General features: G+C 33.6%; 2 protein-coding genes and 1 pseudogene across 7 annotated transcripts; all 3 read right to left on the bottom strand.

Annotated features, from left to right (window-relative positions):
* Window positions 1–3343: 3343 nt before the first annotated feature.
* LOC100803615 (ARS-binding protein 1-like) lies at window positions 3344–5005 on the bottom strand (annotated as a pseudogene).
* A 1261-nt stretch (window positions 5006–6266) lies between these two features.
* LOC100775805 (calcium-dependent mitochondrial ATP-magnesium/phosphate carrier protein 3) lies at window positions 6267–10139 on the bottom strand. The gene is made up of 5 exons (XM_003553939.5): window positions 9827–10139; window positions 9253–9700; window positions 7118–7909; window positions 6941–7031; window positions 6267–6833 (listed from the first exon to the last, which is right to left on the bottom strand). Exons 2-5 carry the CDS (start codon window positions 9623–9625, stop codon window positions 6656–6658), a joined length of 1434 nt encoding a protein of 477 aa, XP_003553987.1. The 5' UTR covers window positions 9626–9700; window positions 9827–10139; the 3' UTR covers window positions 6267–6655.
* A 763-nt stretch (window positions 10140–10902) lies between these two features.
* LOC100527087 (putative GRF zinc finger protein) lies at window positions 10903–14217 on the bottom strand. 6 transcript variants are annotated; one of them, XM_006603612.4, is made up of 6 exons: window positions 13655–14191; window positions 13370–13549; window positions 12536–12745; window positions 12309–12435; window positions 11812–11892; window positions 10903–11720 (listed from the first exon to the last, which is right to left on the bottom strand). In XM_006603612.4, exons 1-6 carry the CDS (start codon window positions 13970–13972, stop codon window positions 10984–10986), a joined length of 1653 nt encoding a protein of 550 aa, XP_006603675.1. In that variant the 5' UTR covers window positions 13973–14191; the 3' UTR covers window positions 10903–10983. The 6 variants fall into 6 exon arrangements, with proteins under 6 accessions (XP_006603675.1, XP_006603677.1, XP_006603678.1 ...); XM_006603614.4 differs by having other exon boundaries at window positions 11812–11901; window positions 12536–12755; window positions 13655–13909; XM_006603615.4 differs by having other exon boundaries at window positions 11812–11901; window positions 13456–13549; window positions 13655–13909.
* Window positions 14218–18675: the final 4458 nt, after the last annotated feature.

The following is an 18675-nucleotide window of genomic DNA, read 5'->3' as shown; positions in this document are numbered from 1 at the left end:
CTATAACATATAAATATTATTCATTTTCAACTTACTCAAATATATTATCAAACTATAAGAAATAAATGTAGGAGACTTTGAAGTAAAGACTCATAGATTTGGAATTTCAGATCTTAGTGAAATTGTCAAGATCCCAAATATTAATTTCAACGCATTTCCTACGGATAAAATACTTATTTATTATTTCTCATCTCAACATATTTATAGATAAATTATATGTTAGTGAGGCCCATAGCTAGCCATCCAATTATATGTCATGTCCTCCCTCTAAAATATTAAATGTCTAATTATTTATTTTAATTTAAAGGAGACATTCTTATAAAAAAAACGAAACAAAATATAAACATACGTATAATGAAATAATAATTTATCTATAAATAGATATAAAATGTTAAGATAAAGGGTAAGGGTATTAATAATTAAAACCCAATTAATAAAAAATAATTATTATTACTTTTGAAACGGTGAAAGTGTCGAGCTTTTAAGAAAACTCATATTGAACAGTGACTATAGAGAAACTACAATGTATAATGTGCAGTGGTGAACCTTCAAAAGATGCTGGAAATTAAGAATGAACAAGAAAGCACTTAATTCAATGTTAATAATTAGTGCACATTACAAGGCAATCACATAAAAAACAGTCATATCTATAATTGAAATAGACAAGCAAATGAGGCATAACCAACGCATAGGTCAGTACCTACTAGAATTAAACAAAAGTAAATTAATCATGATTCATGCATAGGTGATGCAAACAACCTATATATAGTTTATAAGGGACATATATAGTAAGAATAGTTCTCATTTTAAGAATGTAAGAAACATAAATCTAGGTCATACAATGATATAAGAATGGTATATGGTTAAAATTAAAACAGGCTTGGGTCATCCTTCTCCTTGAGTTAACTTTTGGATTAAATTAAGTCTAATTTATTTCTAATAATTGTATTATTCATTATTCAAGAACTGTTTTTAATGAAACTTTACATTTTTACTAAATAATCTAGGTGTAATGTAAAGTTCAAGCGCTTGCTAGTTGTGCCACATGAGTTGCAGGCCACGCCAGGTGATATAACACAAATACTAATGTAGTTGGGGGTTAAATCTTGTGCTCAATTTTACCCGATCTCCTTTCTTCCATCTGCCTCAATTTTACTTTTATTTTATGTTTTCATTTTTAATTATACAGTAAACAACAAATGAAATGATTGTTATAAAGTTTACTTTTTAAGATAGTTTTTTGAAAAATCATCTTCAAATTCTTTTTTTACATTTTTTTAAAATAAAAAACATTTTAAGACGATTTCTATGAAATCCAATGTAAAAAAAAAGGTTGACTTTTCACGACGACAAGTTCAAAAACGATTCAAAATCATTGTGGAAATATCAAATAACAGTCTTTAAAAGTCTTATTTTTAGGAATGTCATCTCCTCCAAAAACAAAACTTATGTCCACTCTCTTCCTCTTTTTTTCTTTTTTTTTTAAAAGTAAACTCTCTCTTTTCTCTCTCACTTTTTTTATTTTTTTATAAGGTTTAATTATCTATTTAGTTTTTATAATTTTCAAACTTATTATTTTTAGTCCTTATAATTAATAAGTGGATTTTTTAGTTCCTAAAGTTTAATAAGTGAATTTTTTAATCCCTGACATTTATATTTTAATTCTCGAAAGGTTCCTGCAGTTAAATTTTTTTAACTCTATTAGTTAAAGAATTTTAACGGTAAAAATATTTTGAAAATTAAAATATAAATTTTAGGAACTAAAAGATCAACTTATTAACTATAAGGACTAAAAAGAATAAGTTTAGTACCTATAGATACTAAATAGATAATTAAACTTTTTTTATAAAAACTTGTGCACAATATTGTTCTCTCTCTTCCGTCCAACTTCCTCCCTTTTTTTATTTCTTTTTCTTTTATTTTATAAAAACTTACACACAATTTGTTTGAATGGGAGATACTATTGGGGGGAATTTCAAGAAGGAAATAAATACTTTGAACATAAAGGAGAATGAAAAAGATTCTTGGTGTTGGAAGTCAAATGGGCAAGGTCAATATACTGTTAGCGATACCTACAAAATTCTACATCACAGAGGAGTAACTGAATATGAGGGGATGATTCAGGTCTGTTCAATGGGTTGCGGAAACTGGCGGCACCATCTAATATAGCAACGTTTGGTTGGAAGTTGATCTTGAACAGAATCCAGACGAGATCAAATCTCAAAAAGAGGAATGTGGTTCTGCCTGGTGATCAATATTTGTGCCCTTTGTGTTCGCTGGAGGAGGAAACAGTTCAACACCTATTCTTTGAATGCAATTTTGCTCGGGCAATATGGGCCAAATGCTATAAATGGGAAGGTGTCGTGATGGTTCAACCTCAGCATTCAGGGGCTACAACTACATTTTTTGTAACATGAGGTGGAGAAGCTTAACAATAAAGCAAGATAGACGTGGAAAGCAACCTGGCTAGCAGTGGTATGGAATTCCAGGCTGCGTGGTTCGTGTGGGTAACAAATTCAATTCTCTGTTTGGAGGAAAGCCACAAATAAAGTTGGTACTGTGGCAAACATTTTTATACTCCTTCCCTTATAATGATATCATTTTTAGAAATCTATTTGTTTTTGTTTATAAGATCTTTTAATTTTTAGATTATTAATTTTTTTTCTATATATTCTTACTTAATTATTTTTTTCTTTAAACATTAATAAAAAATAATTAAATAAATAGAAGGATAAGAAAAAATAATTTAAAAATAATAATATAAATAATTGATATATTTAATGCAATTAATTAAATTAATTATTTTTTAAGAAACATAAATTAATTAAAAATATCTTATAATTAAAGATAGAGATACTATGGATATATAGTGATTGTGGTGAGCATCTTTTGGGATGGGAATTCACATATTTAGTTTGAGATTTATATAGGTTTAATTGTAAAAATATTCTTCCTATTTATCCTAACTCACTAAATTGGTCCTCTTTAATTTAATTTATCAATCTAATTCCTATTTTTTTTTTAATATGACTATTTAAGTTCTCAATCCTAAAATTGGACGTTGATCATTAATGGGTAACATTGACTGTCACCATCAACAATCAACTCTCATAGGGATTATGACATGTGACAGACAATGCTATCTAATAACAATCAACATCTAATTTCGGGATTGAAAACACAAATAGTCAAATGAAAAATAAAAATAAAATACTAAATTGGTAAATTAAATTACAGTATAAACTCTTTAAATTAATACTCGATAAATTAATAAACTCTCTAAAATAATAATTTTGTCCAATCCCGACTTGGGCCAATGTAAAAAATTGAAAAACTCGATAAAATAATAAAATAATAATTTTTCGTGAGATCCCTTTATAATTTTCGGTCCCAAGAAAATCATAAATTAATAATTCATAGAAACTGAAAAAAAAATATATTACACTCTATTGAAATATGATTCAATAGTTGTCTGTTTTCCTTTAAAGTTCAAGTCTATTTGGAGTTCATATCTAACTTTTCTTATTGCATCCAATAGCTCAGGTGTTGTATTTTTGTATTGTATCATAAAGTTGTGAAGAGTGTTCGACGCCATAAGTGCTTTCTTTCGCGTAACAGGCTCCAAAGATACTGTATCATCTTCGTCGTCATCCTCTACATTGTTCTCAATGATAGTACTCACAATATCTTCTAAACTCTGAACCTCCGAACATGCTTCATTTTCACCTGGGTAGTTCATTAGATTGTCGATATCCATCTTATTACGATAGCCACATTGATTGACCATAGTCTTGAGATCTAGAGTTTCTTCATCAAAAGTGGATTCATCCAAATTTCTTGCAACGTAACTAACTGAACGAATTTTATAGTGTCGAAAGCAATTTGCTATTGTTTCTTTTCGAACATCTATCGTTCAAGCTGGGATTGCCAAATTGATAGCATCAAGGACATTTATCTTCACTGGATCAGATTGTCCCACCTCATAACCTTCCAATATTTTGCAGTAAAACCTTCTACGGTAATGCATCTTGAAAGTTCTTATTATCCCAGTATCGCAAGGTTGAATCTTTGATGTCATGTTGGGTGGCAAGAAGAACAACTCAACGTTTCTTAGCCCTTCAATATTTCTTGGATGTGTTGGACAATTATCCACCACAAGTAGAACTCTTCTACCATGCATCATTTGGTCAAATGAACGAACATATTCATCAAAAAGCACACTAGTCATCCATGCTTTTTTGTTAGCTCGATACTGACAATCCAAGCTATTCATGTTGACATTCATGAAGCAACGAGGCTTTGCATATTTCCCAATAATCCATAGAGGGATTTTTTCAGAGCCATCTCCATTGCAACAAATAACTACCATCAGCCTTTCTTTATCTTATTTTCTTCCTTCAAGTTGTTTTGTTGCCAGTGAATGATCAACTTGTAGCCTATAAAACAACCCAGTTTCATCCATATTGAAAACATCTTTCATAGGGAACTGATCAATTTTCTCCCGAATCGATACCAATTTCTGTTTCATGTCTTGTACATCAACATACCCACTCTTGCCAAAATGACGAAATGACTTTATGCCATGTCGGTGCTTGAATTTCTCAAGCCATCCTATAGAGAAGTTAAAATCAGAATCATCATGAGGGTACATGAGTTTCATTGTATCTCTTGCCTTCTGCATAATTAATTCTCCTGTGATATTCACACGTTCTTGATGCTGGAGAAACCACTGATAAACAACCTTCTCCATGTCAGGATATTTTGCTGGTTTATGTCTTTTGATCTCTGCTCTTCCCTTTTCTATTTCAGCGGAGAGATAGTCATCTGACCGCTTAAGTGTGTTTGATATTGTTCCTTGACTATCTTTCAACTCAAATTTTCCCTCAAGCCATCTCTGCAAGTCTTTTTGTGTGCTTGCAGGATTATCTCTCTTGTACTCACAAAACTCCTTAGGTATTTGATCTGACATAGTTGATTTTGCAACACCTTTTAGATGAGAAGCCATCTAGTGAGATATGTTTTGAACACTCTAACACATTCATGTAATTTATATATGCCAAACTTGCTTGAGAATACATTGATCACATTTGTTCATCTTATTTACATATACTGTACTTCAAAAGTCATTATTGATTTCCAATGCATATGAACACACTAGATACTAATTTACGTTGGGTCCTAAGATTCGCCGCAACGTAATTCTAAGAGGCATAAACTAATTTGTCTTTTTATTTGATTTTTACAGTATAATTACTTAAAAACTCTTTAAATTAATAATTATTAATTTATCGATAAATTAATAACTCTTTAAATTAATAAATTTTTTCAGTCCTAACATTATTAATGTATAGAGTTCTAACTTTACAGGATGACCGATTTAATGAATTAACATAAAAAGGAGGACCATTTTTATAATTAAGCCATTTATATACGAGGGGACTGAGTTACCATCAGAATGGGATCCCGCGTGATTTTCTTTATGTTTTATAACTTGGTGGCTTCATGATATATTCCAAGGGTGCCTCTTCTTAGATTGATATATATAAAAATAAATAAAAAATATGAATAAAACTGTTAAGGAAAGGAAAAGAGACATTAATGATGGTAGAGTTCAAAAGTCGCGAAATTTCTCTCCCTATTGACAAAAAATAAATATGGAGTTTGTGCCTTAGTGGACAACGCGAAACATGTGAAATGGAATAGTATAAAAGTGCAAGTCAAGTCAAGTCAAATTGTAAAATTTTCTAGTTCTTTCCTAATGAAATAAAATTGATCGCGATTCCCTTAAAATAACATTACTGTTTTCTAAAATTTTGGGTTGCCTTCCACCCCGGTCATGCTAAGGTCTGTTCAGCTAAACTTATTTTTTTCTTTCTTAAAAGTTACTTTTAAATTAAAAACTTAAAAAAATTGTCAACTTTAACTTGTTAAGTTAGAAGCTCCATTTAAACAAAAAATTATTTGGTAATTTTTTCTAAAATGTAGTTTTTTTTTTTTACAGTGATGTAGTTTTATTTAAAAGTAATTATCTCATCCCAGGCAAAATATATTTATAAAATAAAAATAGAATTATGAAAAATTAATTTTATTTTTATAGAATAATTTTAAAAAATAATATTAAATATCAGTATTTAAATCTTTTTAATTTTAAAATATTAAAAATTATATTCATTAATAAAATTTTATGAAATTATATATAAAATACTGTAACTATTCTAGTAGTTAATAATAATTCATATAATAGAAATTAAATATACAGGTTAATATTCTGAGCCACTAAATATGGAATTATTAATTTTAAGAGTAAGACGATTAATCTGAGCCACTAAATATTACAAATTACAATTACAAAATCGGATCCTAACTGAGTATATAGTGTGCTTCTCTATCATACAAAAATTCAGCTAATTGGTATGAAGCTTCATGTTAGTTTAATGAAGCACAATGCGGGACAAACCAATTTTGTCCTCTCAAGAATTTTGAAGAATTTAATACTATTTTAATAAGAATGAATTTAGACAATTGTCACAATAATCAATTGTATTTGTAGACTTTTATTCTTGTCATCAATGTCTTCACTGAAAAACCATTCCCAATGTATAGTTGCCAACGGTCAGCCATGTCAATAAGATTAATTACCAAGCAGTAAATTTCTTCACTCCAAATCCAAATTTTTTTTCATAGACTCATAAACCATGTAGGTGATGCTTGCTGACGGTACAACTTTGAGCAAGTTAGGAAATATTCCTTTGTAGAATCCCCTCAAGCCTTCATGTTCAAGGGTTTTCCTGAATACATCAGCCATTCCCTTGTATGAGCGTTGAGCCTGCATTCTGAAATCAACATGTCTTTCATTTTCTAATTTCCATAGAAAGCCGAAACGGTTGAAGTTACTAGATATTTAAGCAACAATTTAAAACACATTACAGCCAAAGCTTACCTTGTTCTAACCACCTGCAGTGGGTAAACACATGTTGCTCCAAGAGCTCCAGATACAGTCCCACATCCTAATTGTACTAGAGGGCCAGGTTCTACAGAATGTCACAGAATTTAAATACAAAACTGAAGGCAATATCTCATATGGAACATTACATGTGAACTAGTTTTTTATTTTTACCTCCATCATGAAGAATATATTGCTTGGACATATCCTTCAAGGTTTCATACGCAGCAAGATCTATGCCAGCATAAGGGATAATCCCAAGAAGAGAAGGAATCAATCCCCTATAAAATGCCCGGGGTCCTTCCTGAACCCATATATCTTTTGAAAGGGTTCCAAGGCTAGGAATTCTTCCACTTTTACAAGCATAGGTTTGTAGTCGTGTTTTAACAAGATCCATGGGATATATTGCAGTTTGAGCTACAGCACCAGCAATACCACCAGCTAGTAGCCGCCCCATAGCTCCAATATCAGCAGCCTTTGCCTCTTCCCCTTTGGCACGCACAATGAAGGTCTTCAGCATCTCATAGCTATAAAATCTAATGGCACTCTCAGGGGCCACCTTAAGAACATTTAAGCCATTGCCTCGAAAAAATCCTAACAAACCACCCTCCTTCCATATATCTTTTATTGCAGGCATTATTTGAGCTCGCGTTGTTTGGACTTGCAATACAACCTTTAGACGGTCAAGGGGTGCAGTTGCTGTGCGTGATGCTGCACCTGCTACTCCCCCTGCAATCAGATACCTGCTTGCATGAATGTGCTTACCAATGCCTGCTGGAATAACAGTCTGCTCCCCGATATCAACCATACACATCCGCTCCAAATAATGGTAAATGTTCTCTATGGTTGCTTCATGAGGGTAAAGCAGCAGAAAATCCCTCCATTCTTGAAATGTTATAACACCATTATTATCCTTATCAACACGCTCAACAAAACGAGCGAGTTCCTCGTCATCAATCTTAATACCTACAATAGAGAGACTAGTTTGGCTTATTGAATGAAACAACCACCAAAGTACATCACACGATCAAAATCACGTAACAATAATACACCAAATAAATTAGAGTCCTGCAATCCAAATTCGACATTTTCAATCAAAGGACTTATATAGTGTATGCTGACCATGTTTACTAGGGGCAGACTAAAACAAAATGGCAAAATTGTGTATTCTGTCAATCAAACAAGGGTAGATGGAGTTAGAAATAATGTTTAACATGGGTTTATGTTACTGTACTTAGTTAAAACTACCATTCGGAATAAACCTAACATCATGTAAATAAGGTTGTTAGGTAGTTTTTACTTTCCTCTTCCGTTCAACTTCTACAATGCAACCAACTAGATCCTTTACAGGTAGCAAATCTTTTAGTTAAATTGCTTTCATCGGGAAGAAATATGCCAAAAGTGAAAGTTCTTACCACTGCGAGTGTGTTTGGATAACAGTTACGTTGAACATAACTAGCTTTCATTCTAAAGCAACAAGGGACTTGCTTCTACTTTCTCATCTTGGAAAGTGGGAATTTCAACAGGGAACCAAACACACTCTACATCAGCAAATGTAGCCAGGACTTCTCTGAATTTAACACAAGTTTCCAAGAAGATAAACATAGCCTAGTATCAGAGCCTGGCAAGGCAATGTACATAACAGAATCATAGCCCAACCTCCAATTTTTCTTATGACTTGAGATGAACATTTGATGCCAGCTTGCACCACTACTTTAACCAGTCAAACAACTCAAACAATGGCAAGTACGTATTTTCTTTCAAGTTAGGGACCATTTAATACACTATTAGATTTCAATTTATTTTTTTAAAAAGTACTAAATAGTTTTTCCTTTTTTAAGATAATGAACGTTTTTCTTTTCATTAAATTCGGTACCCTGGTTGAAATCTGCTTTCTTTTTATTAAACTTGTAATTCACTGCCCTGCTGACCAACCCAAATTAGATGCAAGTCTTAGAAATTGGGTTCAGACCTAGCTCAAACCCCCCAAAACAAGCTCACCGGGAGAGGAGAATTGTCCCCATCACGATTTCGGTTATATCACTATCGAATTAATAACAGCCCGTGACAATAGGTTCTGATATCATCTTAGATAACTCGAACCCAAAGCCAGCTCACGAGGTGAGTTGAGGATCACGATCACCATCATTCTTACTCATAACTACTATTTTGGCCATAGATCTCCAACCTCCAACTCTATCTCAAACTAATCTACCTAAAGAAAAGCGAAACACACAACATAAACATCAACTGAATTTGCAAGAATACGAACAATTTCCGTTAAAACACAAGAGGTACAAGACACATGCCTGCTCTAACAAGCGCCTCCCAGAGCTCCTCGGGCAAAATGCAGCCATTGTGCGCGACATCGATGGCCTGAAAAATGCGGTAAAGCTCCAGTTCCTTGTCGTCCATGTACTTCCTGAACTCCTGGAAATCCACTCTCCCATCCTTGTTGGCATCGCAGGCGTTCAGCAAATCCTTCGCGTACTTATACTCAGCCGGAATCTGGAGCGCCGAGAGACCGGCCTCAATGTGAGAGTAGTCCAAGAACCCGAGATTCTCTCTGTCGAAGAAATCGAAGAGGCTCCGAATCCGAGCCTCACGTGCCTCCTTCGTCTCCTGCGACGCCAGCAGCACGTGATCCATCGTCACACCCGACGCTACCTTCTTCATTCCCATTGAAACACAAACAAAAACGCTTGCCCAATTCTGCAAGTTATTGTAAACTCGATGTCCCTGTTTTGTATCCGATTCCTGCGGATAAAAAAAGAAGAAAAAAGCGGAAATAAAAATAAAGTAACACAGTAAGCGATTCTAAATGTCGGAAATGGAAATAACGGAATTGGCTTTAATAGAGATCGAATGAATGAGAGAGCCTACGCGTGCGTTCGTGCGTGCTTTTACTTTTGATTTTTCCGTCAAGGGGTGGGGAGGAATTCAACGGAACGTGGAAACGACCGTGGGAGGACGTAAACGATGGGAACGGGAAGAGACTTTTTCCGTATCGGAATTACGGTTCCATGGCTCCGGGGATTGCTGCTACCGGCGGCGATGAGGGGGATCGCCGGCGATGATGCCCGATACGCACGTCGTCATCACGGAAAAGAGACTTATGCTTCTTGTTGGCGAATAGTAGTTATTTAACACACAAATATTAATAATAATAACAAATAAATAAATGATGTGATTGTGATGAATCGGACGGTGTGAGATGTAGTAAAGTTTGGAGTTCGGAAGGATTCTTTCTTACTTCATTTTATTTTTTGCTTTTTTATTTTTTAAACTTATTTTATTTTGCTTGTTGGTATTGGCTTTGGCACGTTCGGTGGTAACGCGTGGTACACATGATCTTTGCTGATTTTTGCGGCCTAACGAATGATATGTTTGGTAGGGAGATATAAAAATTAAGAGAGATACATGAATTATTTATAAAAAATTTATTTCATTTTAAAATAATTATTTTAAAGTAATTTAAAAAATATTTATAATTATATAAAACTTAAAAAGCACTTGACAAGAATAATCCAACTTCCATTCTTTTAAGATATAAGTTTGTTTCAATTGAATTAATTTTTATTGATTGTTTATTTTTTTAATCACATCATAAATATTCTAATACCTATATTTTTTCTTTTGCTTTTTTTTTGTTAGATAACATATTGAATATCCATAAAATATTTTTCAAAAATTAAGAAAAGAATATGAATAATCTTCTTAGCGGATATAAAGTTAATTTTTAGAAATAAAAATAAAAACTTTTCTTTTTACCTTTCACTCTCTTCGATTTAATTTCAATTTTTTTTCTGTATTTTTTCTTCCATCCAACATTCCAACCAAACTAACCGAAAAAGATTAGGGTGAATGACGTGTAGCAAGCGGCAAATGATAAGTAAATGAAAACATACTAGTAGTAACACGATATAAACGTGAGATTAATCTTAACTTGCACTGATAGAGAAAATAAAGAGCAAGTTAAATTAAACACTAATATTTACAACTCTAGTTCACAGAACTCACAAATACTATTGGATAATTAATTAATACTCTGATTTAAGCCTGGCCTTCTCGAGTGCTGTTTTGGCTGCAATTTGTTTGGCTTCTCTCTCTTTCCTAAGTTTACCTGCAATCTCTGCTTGCTTCATTCTAGCCTTCAAGGCTGTATCAGCTTCCAACATAGTTCTTCTCAAACCACCAAGTTCGATTCGCATGTTTGAAGTTTCCAATTCACACGACTTCAATTGGTTTCGTTTCTCAACAAGCATGGCCTCAAAGTCAGAGATCTCTTTGGAAAGTAATTGCCTTCGTTGATCAGAGGCTTGGAACTGATCTTCGGTCTTGGCGTAGAGGTCACGAATGTGGGCGAGTTTGGCATTCTCGTCCTCAAGACGCTTGTTGTCCTCCTCAAGACATTCGATGGATTTAGTCATTTGTACAACCGATGATGTGAGTTTTATGAAATACAAAACATGCTCAAAGAATTGTGTGTCATTTGCACCCAAGTTGTCTAATATAGCAAAAGTGTCTTGTGCTGCCTCTTTCATGGACTCATGCTCGTGAGGCTTCGAGGTTTCTAGATCATTGAGGAGCTGCTTTTGTGCAGCAAAGGCCAATTGTCTTTGCCTTTGTGCCCTTGACATTAGTTTTCTTTCACTGCTTGAAAGTTGGCTTTGTTGGCTGAGACGAATAACATCAAGCTGGTTATGTTCAGCACAAGGAACATTAGTAATACTTGGTTGTTTTGGGACATCTATGGGATTAAAGGATGGGAAAACACCTGTAATGAAAGAGAGCCACAGAGTTAACTTTTTAAATAATGCTAAATCAAAGTGGACAAAGACACTAACAACTTAGGAAATCACACTCACAGCAGAAAATTGACTGAGGTGTCTGAGATGAGGGGGATTTCAAGCTTTGTGGTGGACTGAAGAGAAGGCGACCTAACCGACCTAATGGAGCTGAGCCAAGTCAGCCAACAATAACATAAAGAGAATTTCACACATGGCTTTTCTGAATTTCATATAATTTTATTTAAGAGGGCATGTTTAGACTACTGTTACAGTTTCTTTTTGTGATCAAGGGGTAGTGTATAAAACTTCACCCAATAAAAATTTCACATATTCAAATAAAAATTGTAACTTGGGATGACACTTAAAGTCCATAGCAAGTCTAAGATGTCTTTTCTATATGTACAATTGACCTAGTTCAAGGCTAAAAAGAATTAAAAACATGGAAAAAGATTTGATTGTAAAGAATAATGGGAAAAATAAAATAAAATCAAAAGTATGTCACTTGACTTTGAAAAATGAGAATGGCAGCAACAAAATGCAAAATAAAGAAGTGAAGGGAAGAAAATAAACACTACCAAATGATGGATCAGCGCCAGCGCCAGCACCAGCACCAGCAAAAATGTGCCTTGGAAACACATGCTGTCGATCCCCACCGATCCTTGAAGGTGTTGATTCTGATAGGCAAGATAGCTGCGATGCTTTCTTCTCAATAGCAACACATTACACAGAATTAGTGAATAAGGTAAAATACGGATCCAGAAAATCACCATAACCACAGATACTGGAAAACTAAAGGGGATACCTCGAGTGCTTCATCTTCACTCTGTGAAAGCTCAGCCTCGGATACAGCCATTGGTGTTGGATCCTCCTCGGAACTGTCCATGATTCTCATCTTTTTGGAATGATTTACTGCCAAATTAACACCCTCATCGAAGTCATGGTCATCTTGATCATTAGTTCTTATATGTAGCAGCTCATCCTCCCATACCTTGTAACCGCAATTTCCATGGCCCTGTTTGATACTAAATTTATTAATTATTAGTATGAATTAGATTCGCACAAAATACATTGATCATGGAGGACCAAAATAAATTCTACATAACAAGAAGTCAATAAAATCCAAGATAAACAAAAAACAATATTAAGTCACTAACACTATAATCGAGTAATCTGCTAAATACTCATCTATTATTGACACATAAATATACAAGTCTCTGCTGCGCTAGGTGTATGCTGAAAGTAGAGGCGAACTTCACGATAGTGGAAAGAAAAGAGAGGGAAAAGTTCACTTCTAAAAAACAAAGATTCAAATTTCAATTTTTTTTCTCCTTTCTCACTTTCTCTTTGCCATACCCAACATACCTTAGGCATTTTCATACTAAAAGTTCAATTTTTTTTCCTTAGAAAACCAACAACTCACAACACAGAAAGCAGTTAAAACTAGAATAGAAATTAATAAGAAGCATACACGCCTTTTTTATTCCACACCAACAACAAGATTACTCAACCGAGCAATGCTACCAAATAATATCATCCAACAACTTCCCATTTCTACGAAACAAAAGCTCTTAAATCAAGGTAAGCCCTTTAAGTTTTAACTAAAAAAAAAAAAAAAACAAACATCATATGATACTACCTCTTTAACGGGGCAAGTAAAATAGTATTTAACAACGCCATTATGTGTTGCCTTCTCCCTTTTACACACTCCAGCAGGACACTTACACTCAGGATACTTAAACGGCGGAGGCTGCGACCAATCACTCTCGACATCGGGATCATCGCACCATTTAACAAAACCGTTAGTACATTTTTCCCCCTAATAACCAAACCAACCAAAAAGACAGTTAAAAAACAAAAACTTGATAATCAAGAAGTCAAGAAAGGAACAAAAATGAAAATGCTGGAGCTGTTTCATGCATACCCTTTTGATGGGGCAAACGTAGTACATCCTGCCGGGGTTTTTCTCACTCTTTGAGGTTCTCTTTTCGCAACGGCCATGGCCACAGCGGCACCATATGCTGTTGGCATTTTGGGAATCGTTATTAGAGGATTTGAAGGGACACTCCCGGTACCAGTGATCCTTCTGGCCGCACGTGATGCACGTGCCTTTTTTCTTTCTTTCGTTCAAGTCTTGTTGGAAGTAACGGGGATAAGTTTCTTGAGTGTTTTGACTGAATTGAGAGGGTTGAGAACAGAGTGTGGATGAGAGAGGTGGTGGCTCTTTTATCTCATGATCCATGCGTAATTGATGACGGCAGTGTGGGAAGTGATATGGGTTGGAACCCAAACAATGATCAACAAGAGCAAGATGCAAAGAACGAGGGAATGAGATGAGAGACTTGTGTGGACCGAAGCCTGAGATGTCGTTTCCTTGAGCTGCGGCAAGGTGTATATATAGACATGATCGAGGAGAAGGTTGACAGGGCCGAAGAAGCTATTTCAAAAACTTGTAAGAGAAGCTTGTTAGAATTAAAGTCTTACTCACTCACTTAAGAGAGGTTAGTACCCTAAGGTAAAGTAAGGTCCTCTTCATGATAAAAGTATATTCTCTTTAACTCCTAACTATAGGAATAGGAATAGAGTGACAAAAATAATAATTAAGGAAGCCAAAATTTCTTTTTCTTTTTTTTTTTTTTAAGAAATGCATAAAAAAAATCTCACATGAAATTTATGATTATCCTAAAATAATTTATTTTCTCTTAATTATAAATAAATCTTAATTATGAAATTTAGAAATTTTTATTTTTCACTACAAGTATGATATTTTAGTATGATATTTTATTATTGTTGAATTTTATTTTTTGAAGAGCAATTTGCACGAGAAAGTGGCTTCTGTGTTAGGCTTAGAATTCGTGTCTTTTACTGGGACCAAAGATGGCAATTAAGTTTTACCTTTTGGAGAAAGATTCCAAATTTGCTTTTTGTGATATCTAATTTGATTTGATGACAACAAATGGTCAACGGCTGTTAACTCTTGTGGATGGTGTTGGGCCTTTTTCATTTAATAAATATATGTGAATGTGAATAAGGCGTTAAAGTGACTGCAAGCAGTTTTTTGTGAATGTAAATAAGATGTTATTGAAAGACCTATACGTGAACTTAACGTGACTACAAAGTTTTTTTTTATTGGTTATAATATGAATGAATGGTATATATGTGCTCTAGAATGAAATTAACAAAATGGTTATAAATTGTTAATATCAATAAATATATATAGGTTGTATATTTATTTGGAATTAAGTATATGATGAATTTGTTAGTTATCAAAGTGGTCAAATTTATAAGGTTATTTAATTTTAAATTAATTATTATTTCAATTATTTATAAAATAATGAATGTTAAATTATATGATTATTAATTTATAAGTAATTGAAATTCATTGTTATAAGTCATTTATGGATCACCCAGAGGTTGATTAGTTCTTATAATTAATGAATATAATTGTAGGTAATTTGTGTGTATCATTAGTTTTATTTATATATCCAAAGGAAATAGGTACTACTGATTAGTGTATATTTAATTGCCAAATAATGTTAATAATTTTATTAGCATTATCATGTTTGTATGTTGTGTGATGGTGCATCACCTAAAGGAGAACATCAATATACATTGATTGTTATATGAATGAATTATATGTATGACATGTGTTTTATGTTTCAAAATGCTTATGTGAATTTTATTATGCAGTACCTGTTCCCAATTCATTGAACTATCGTGTATCATATGTGTCAATTTTTAATGGGCTTAACTTCTCTGACTAGAATGAGCAAGTCCAATTTCATCTCGGTGTTTTGGATCTTGATCTTGTTATATTGGAAGAGAAGTTTGCTACTATTACTAATGCTAGTAGCAATGAAGAGAAAGTTCATTATAAAGCTTGGGAAAGATCTAACAGACTCAGCCTAATGTTCATGAGAATGACTGTTGCAGACAATATTTAGACCATTCTCCCTAAGACCGATAGTGCTAAAGAATTTATGGAGTTAGTGGGAAAGCGATCTCAAACAGCTGATAAGTCTCTTACTGGGACATTAATGAGTACTCTGACCATCATGAAGTTTGATAGTTTACATACTATACATGAACATGTCATTGAGATGACAAACATTGCAGTAAGACTTAAGACCTTGGGAATGACAGTGAATGAGAACTTCCTTGTTTAGTTTATTCTGAACTCATTACTGTATAAGTATGGCCTATTCCAAATGAGCTATAATATCATGAAAGATAAATGGAATGTGCATGAATGGCATAATATGTTAGTTCAAGAATAAACGAGGCTTAAGAATCAAGGAAATCACTTAGTCCATTATGTAAGCCACCAAGGGAATCAAAGAGCCGGAAAGAAATTTGTGAAGAAGCATGATAAAGGCAAATGACCATTAAAGATAAATGACGGTCATGTGCAAATCCAGAAGAAGGCATCAAAGAGCAATGATTGTCATTTTTGTGGGAAATCTGGACACTTTCAGAAGGATTACCCAAAACATAAGTCTTGTTCAAAAAGAAAGGTGAGCTTAATGCTCTTGTATGTTTTGAATCAAACTTAACTGAAGTTCCTCATGTTAGACAAATGACCTCAGTTATTTTAAGAAGGGGGGGGGGTTGAATTAAGATACAAAGACTATTCCCCAATTAAAATTTCGCTCTCTCTTTTTAGATTAACAATGCACCCTTAACATGAATTACTCAAAAGACAATTCAGAATAAAATTCTTTAAAGCAAAAGATAAATGGCAATAAATAAAAGAAGTTTAAGGGAAGAGAGAAATGCAAACTGATTTATACTGGTTCGGCCACTTCCCGTGCCTACGTCCAATCCTCAAGCAACCCACTTGAGATTTTTCACTCTCTTTGTAAAACTCATTTTACAAAGTCTGAACCACACAGGGACAACCCTTCCCTTGTGTTCAGGAATCCTTTACAACAAGAGACCCTTGGTCTCTTAATCCCTTTTCAGAAGTAAGAAGATGAGAAGAAGAAATCTCTCTTAAAAGAGATAGATTGTACAATGAAGATCAATCACAATTCCTTATTGAATATGCAAGTGTTTGACCTAGGAATCTTTGAGAGGATAAGACATTTCAATTCAGAAAAACTCTCTTAATCTCTTGAGAGGATAAAACTTTTTGAGCAATCAAAACTCTCTCTCCATTCGTGTTTCCAAGTCACATATAAATAGACCTTTGATGGCCATTCATAAACCATTTGAATAGATGTGACTCTTGGAAGTTATTTTCTGAAAATCTCCTCTGGTAATCGATTACAGGACTTGTGTAATCGATTACAGGTTTTAAAATTTGAATTAAAACGTTTATTAACTGCTGGTAATCATTACCAATATTGTGTAATCGATTACACAGTCTAAAATTTGAATTCAAATATTTAGTAGCTGTTGTAAACCATTTTTGGCCACTGGTAATCGATTACATCCTCTGGTAATCGATTACCAGAGAGTAAATCTCTTGAAAAACACTTTTTAACTTAAATTACTTGGCCAAACCTTTTGCTATATCAATTAGGAATTCCCTTCCTAAAATACTAGTGATCATCTTGATGTTGTGGCTTGTATTCTTGAATCATTGTCTTGAATTTAAACTTGATAAGCTCATTTGCATCATTTGCATCAAATCATCATGATCATCATCAAAACACCAAAGTCATTTGCTTCTACACCTCATAATACATGGTGGATTGATTTTAGATGTATGATTCATGTTTCTAATACTATGCAGGGATTCCTTACAATCCAAATCATAAGCCCAAATGAGAAGTTCGTCTTCATGGGGAATAGAGTGAAAGTCCAGTGGAAGCAGTCAGACTTATCGTTTAAAACTCGACACTAGACATCATTTAGATTTACTGGAAACTCTTTATGTACCTAGTTTATCTAGGAATTTAGTTTCATTATCTAAACTTGATGTTACTGGATACTCTTTTAATTTTGGTAATGGATGTTTCAGTTTATTTAAGCATAATCATCTCATGGTACTGGTGTTCTTTGTGATGGTTTATATAAATTGAAATTAGATGGTTTGTATGCTGAAACCATTTTAACTCTGCATCATAATGTTGGCACTAAACGTAGTTTAGTGAATGAACGATCTGTTTCTTGTGGCATAAACGTTTAGGTCACATTTCTAGAGAAAGGATGGAAAGATTAATAAAGAATGAAATTCTTCCTGATCTAGATTTTACGGATCTAAATATTTGTGTGGATTGTATTAAGGGAAAACAAACAAAACATACAAAGAAAGGAGCTACAAGAAGCACTCAACTTCTTGAAATTGTGCATACTGATATTTGTGGACCTTTTGATGTTAATTCTTTCGAAAAGGAAATATATTTATCACCTTTATTGATGACTATTCACGTTACGGTTATGTCTACTTACTGCATGAGAAATCTCAGGCAGTGGATGCCTTAGAAATTTACTGAATGAAGTAAAAGACAATTAGACAGAAAGTGAAAGTTGTTAGGTCTGATAGAGGTGGTGAGTATTACGGAAGATAGATGAAACTGGGCAACACCCAGTCCATTTGCTAACTCTTCAGAAATGTGGCATTTGTGCGCAATACACAATGCCTGGTACACCACAACAAAATGGTGCATTAGAAAGGTGTAATAGAACTTTAATGGATATAATTAAGAATATGTTAAGCTATTCAACTTTACCTGTATCTTTGTGGATGTATGCCTTGAAAACTGTCATGTATTTGTTGAATAGGATTCCTAGTAAGGCAGTTCCAAAGACACCTTTTGAACTGTGGATGAGTAGGACACTTTGTATAAGGCATCTACATGTTTGGGGTTGCCAGGCAGGAATAATGATTTATAATCCACAAAAAAGAAAATTGGATGCAAGAACAATCAATGGATATTTCATTGGTTATCCAAAAAAGTCAAAGGGGTATATGTTTTATTGTTCTAATCATAGTATGAG

Source organism: Glycine max, chromosome 19 (genome assembly GCF_000004515.6).
Source record: "Glycine max cultivar Williams 82 chromosome 19, Glycine_max_v4.0, whole genome shotgun sequence".
Lineage (NCBI taxonomy): Eukaryota > Viridiplantae > Streptophyta > Magnoliopsida > Fabales > Fabaceae > Glycine > Glycine max.
This window is presented reverse-complemented; position numbering and strand designations above follow the sequence as displayed.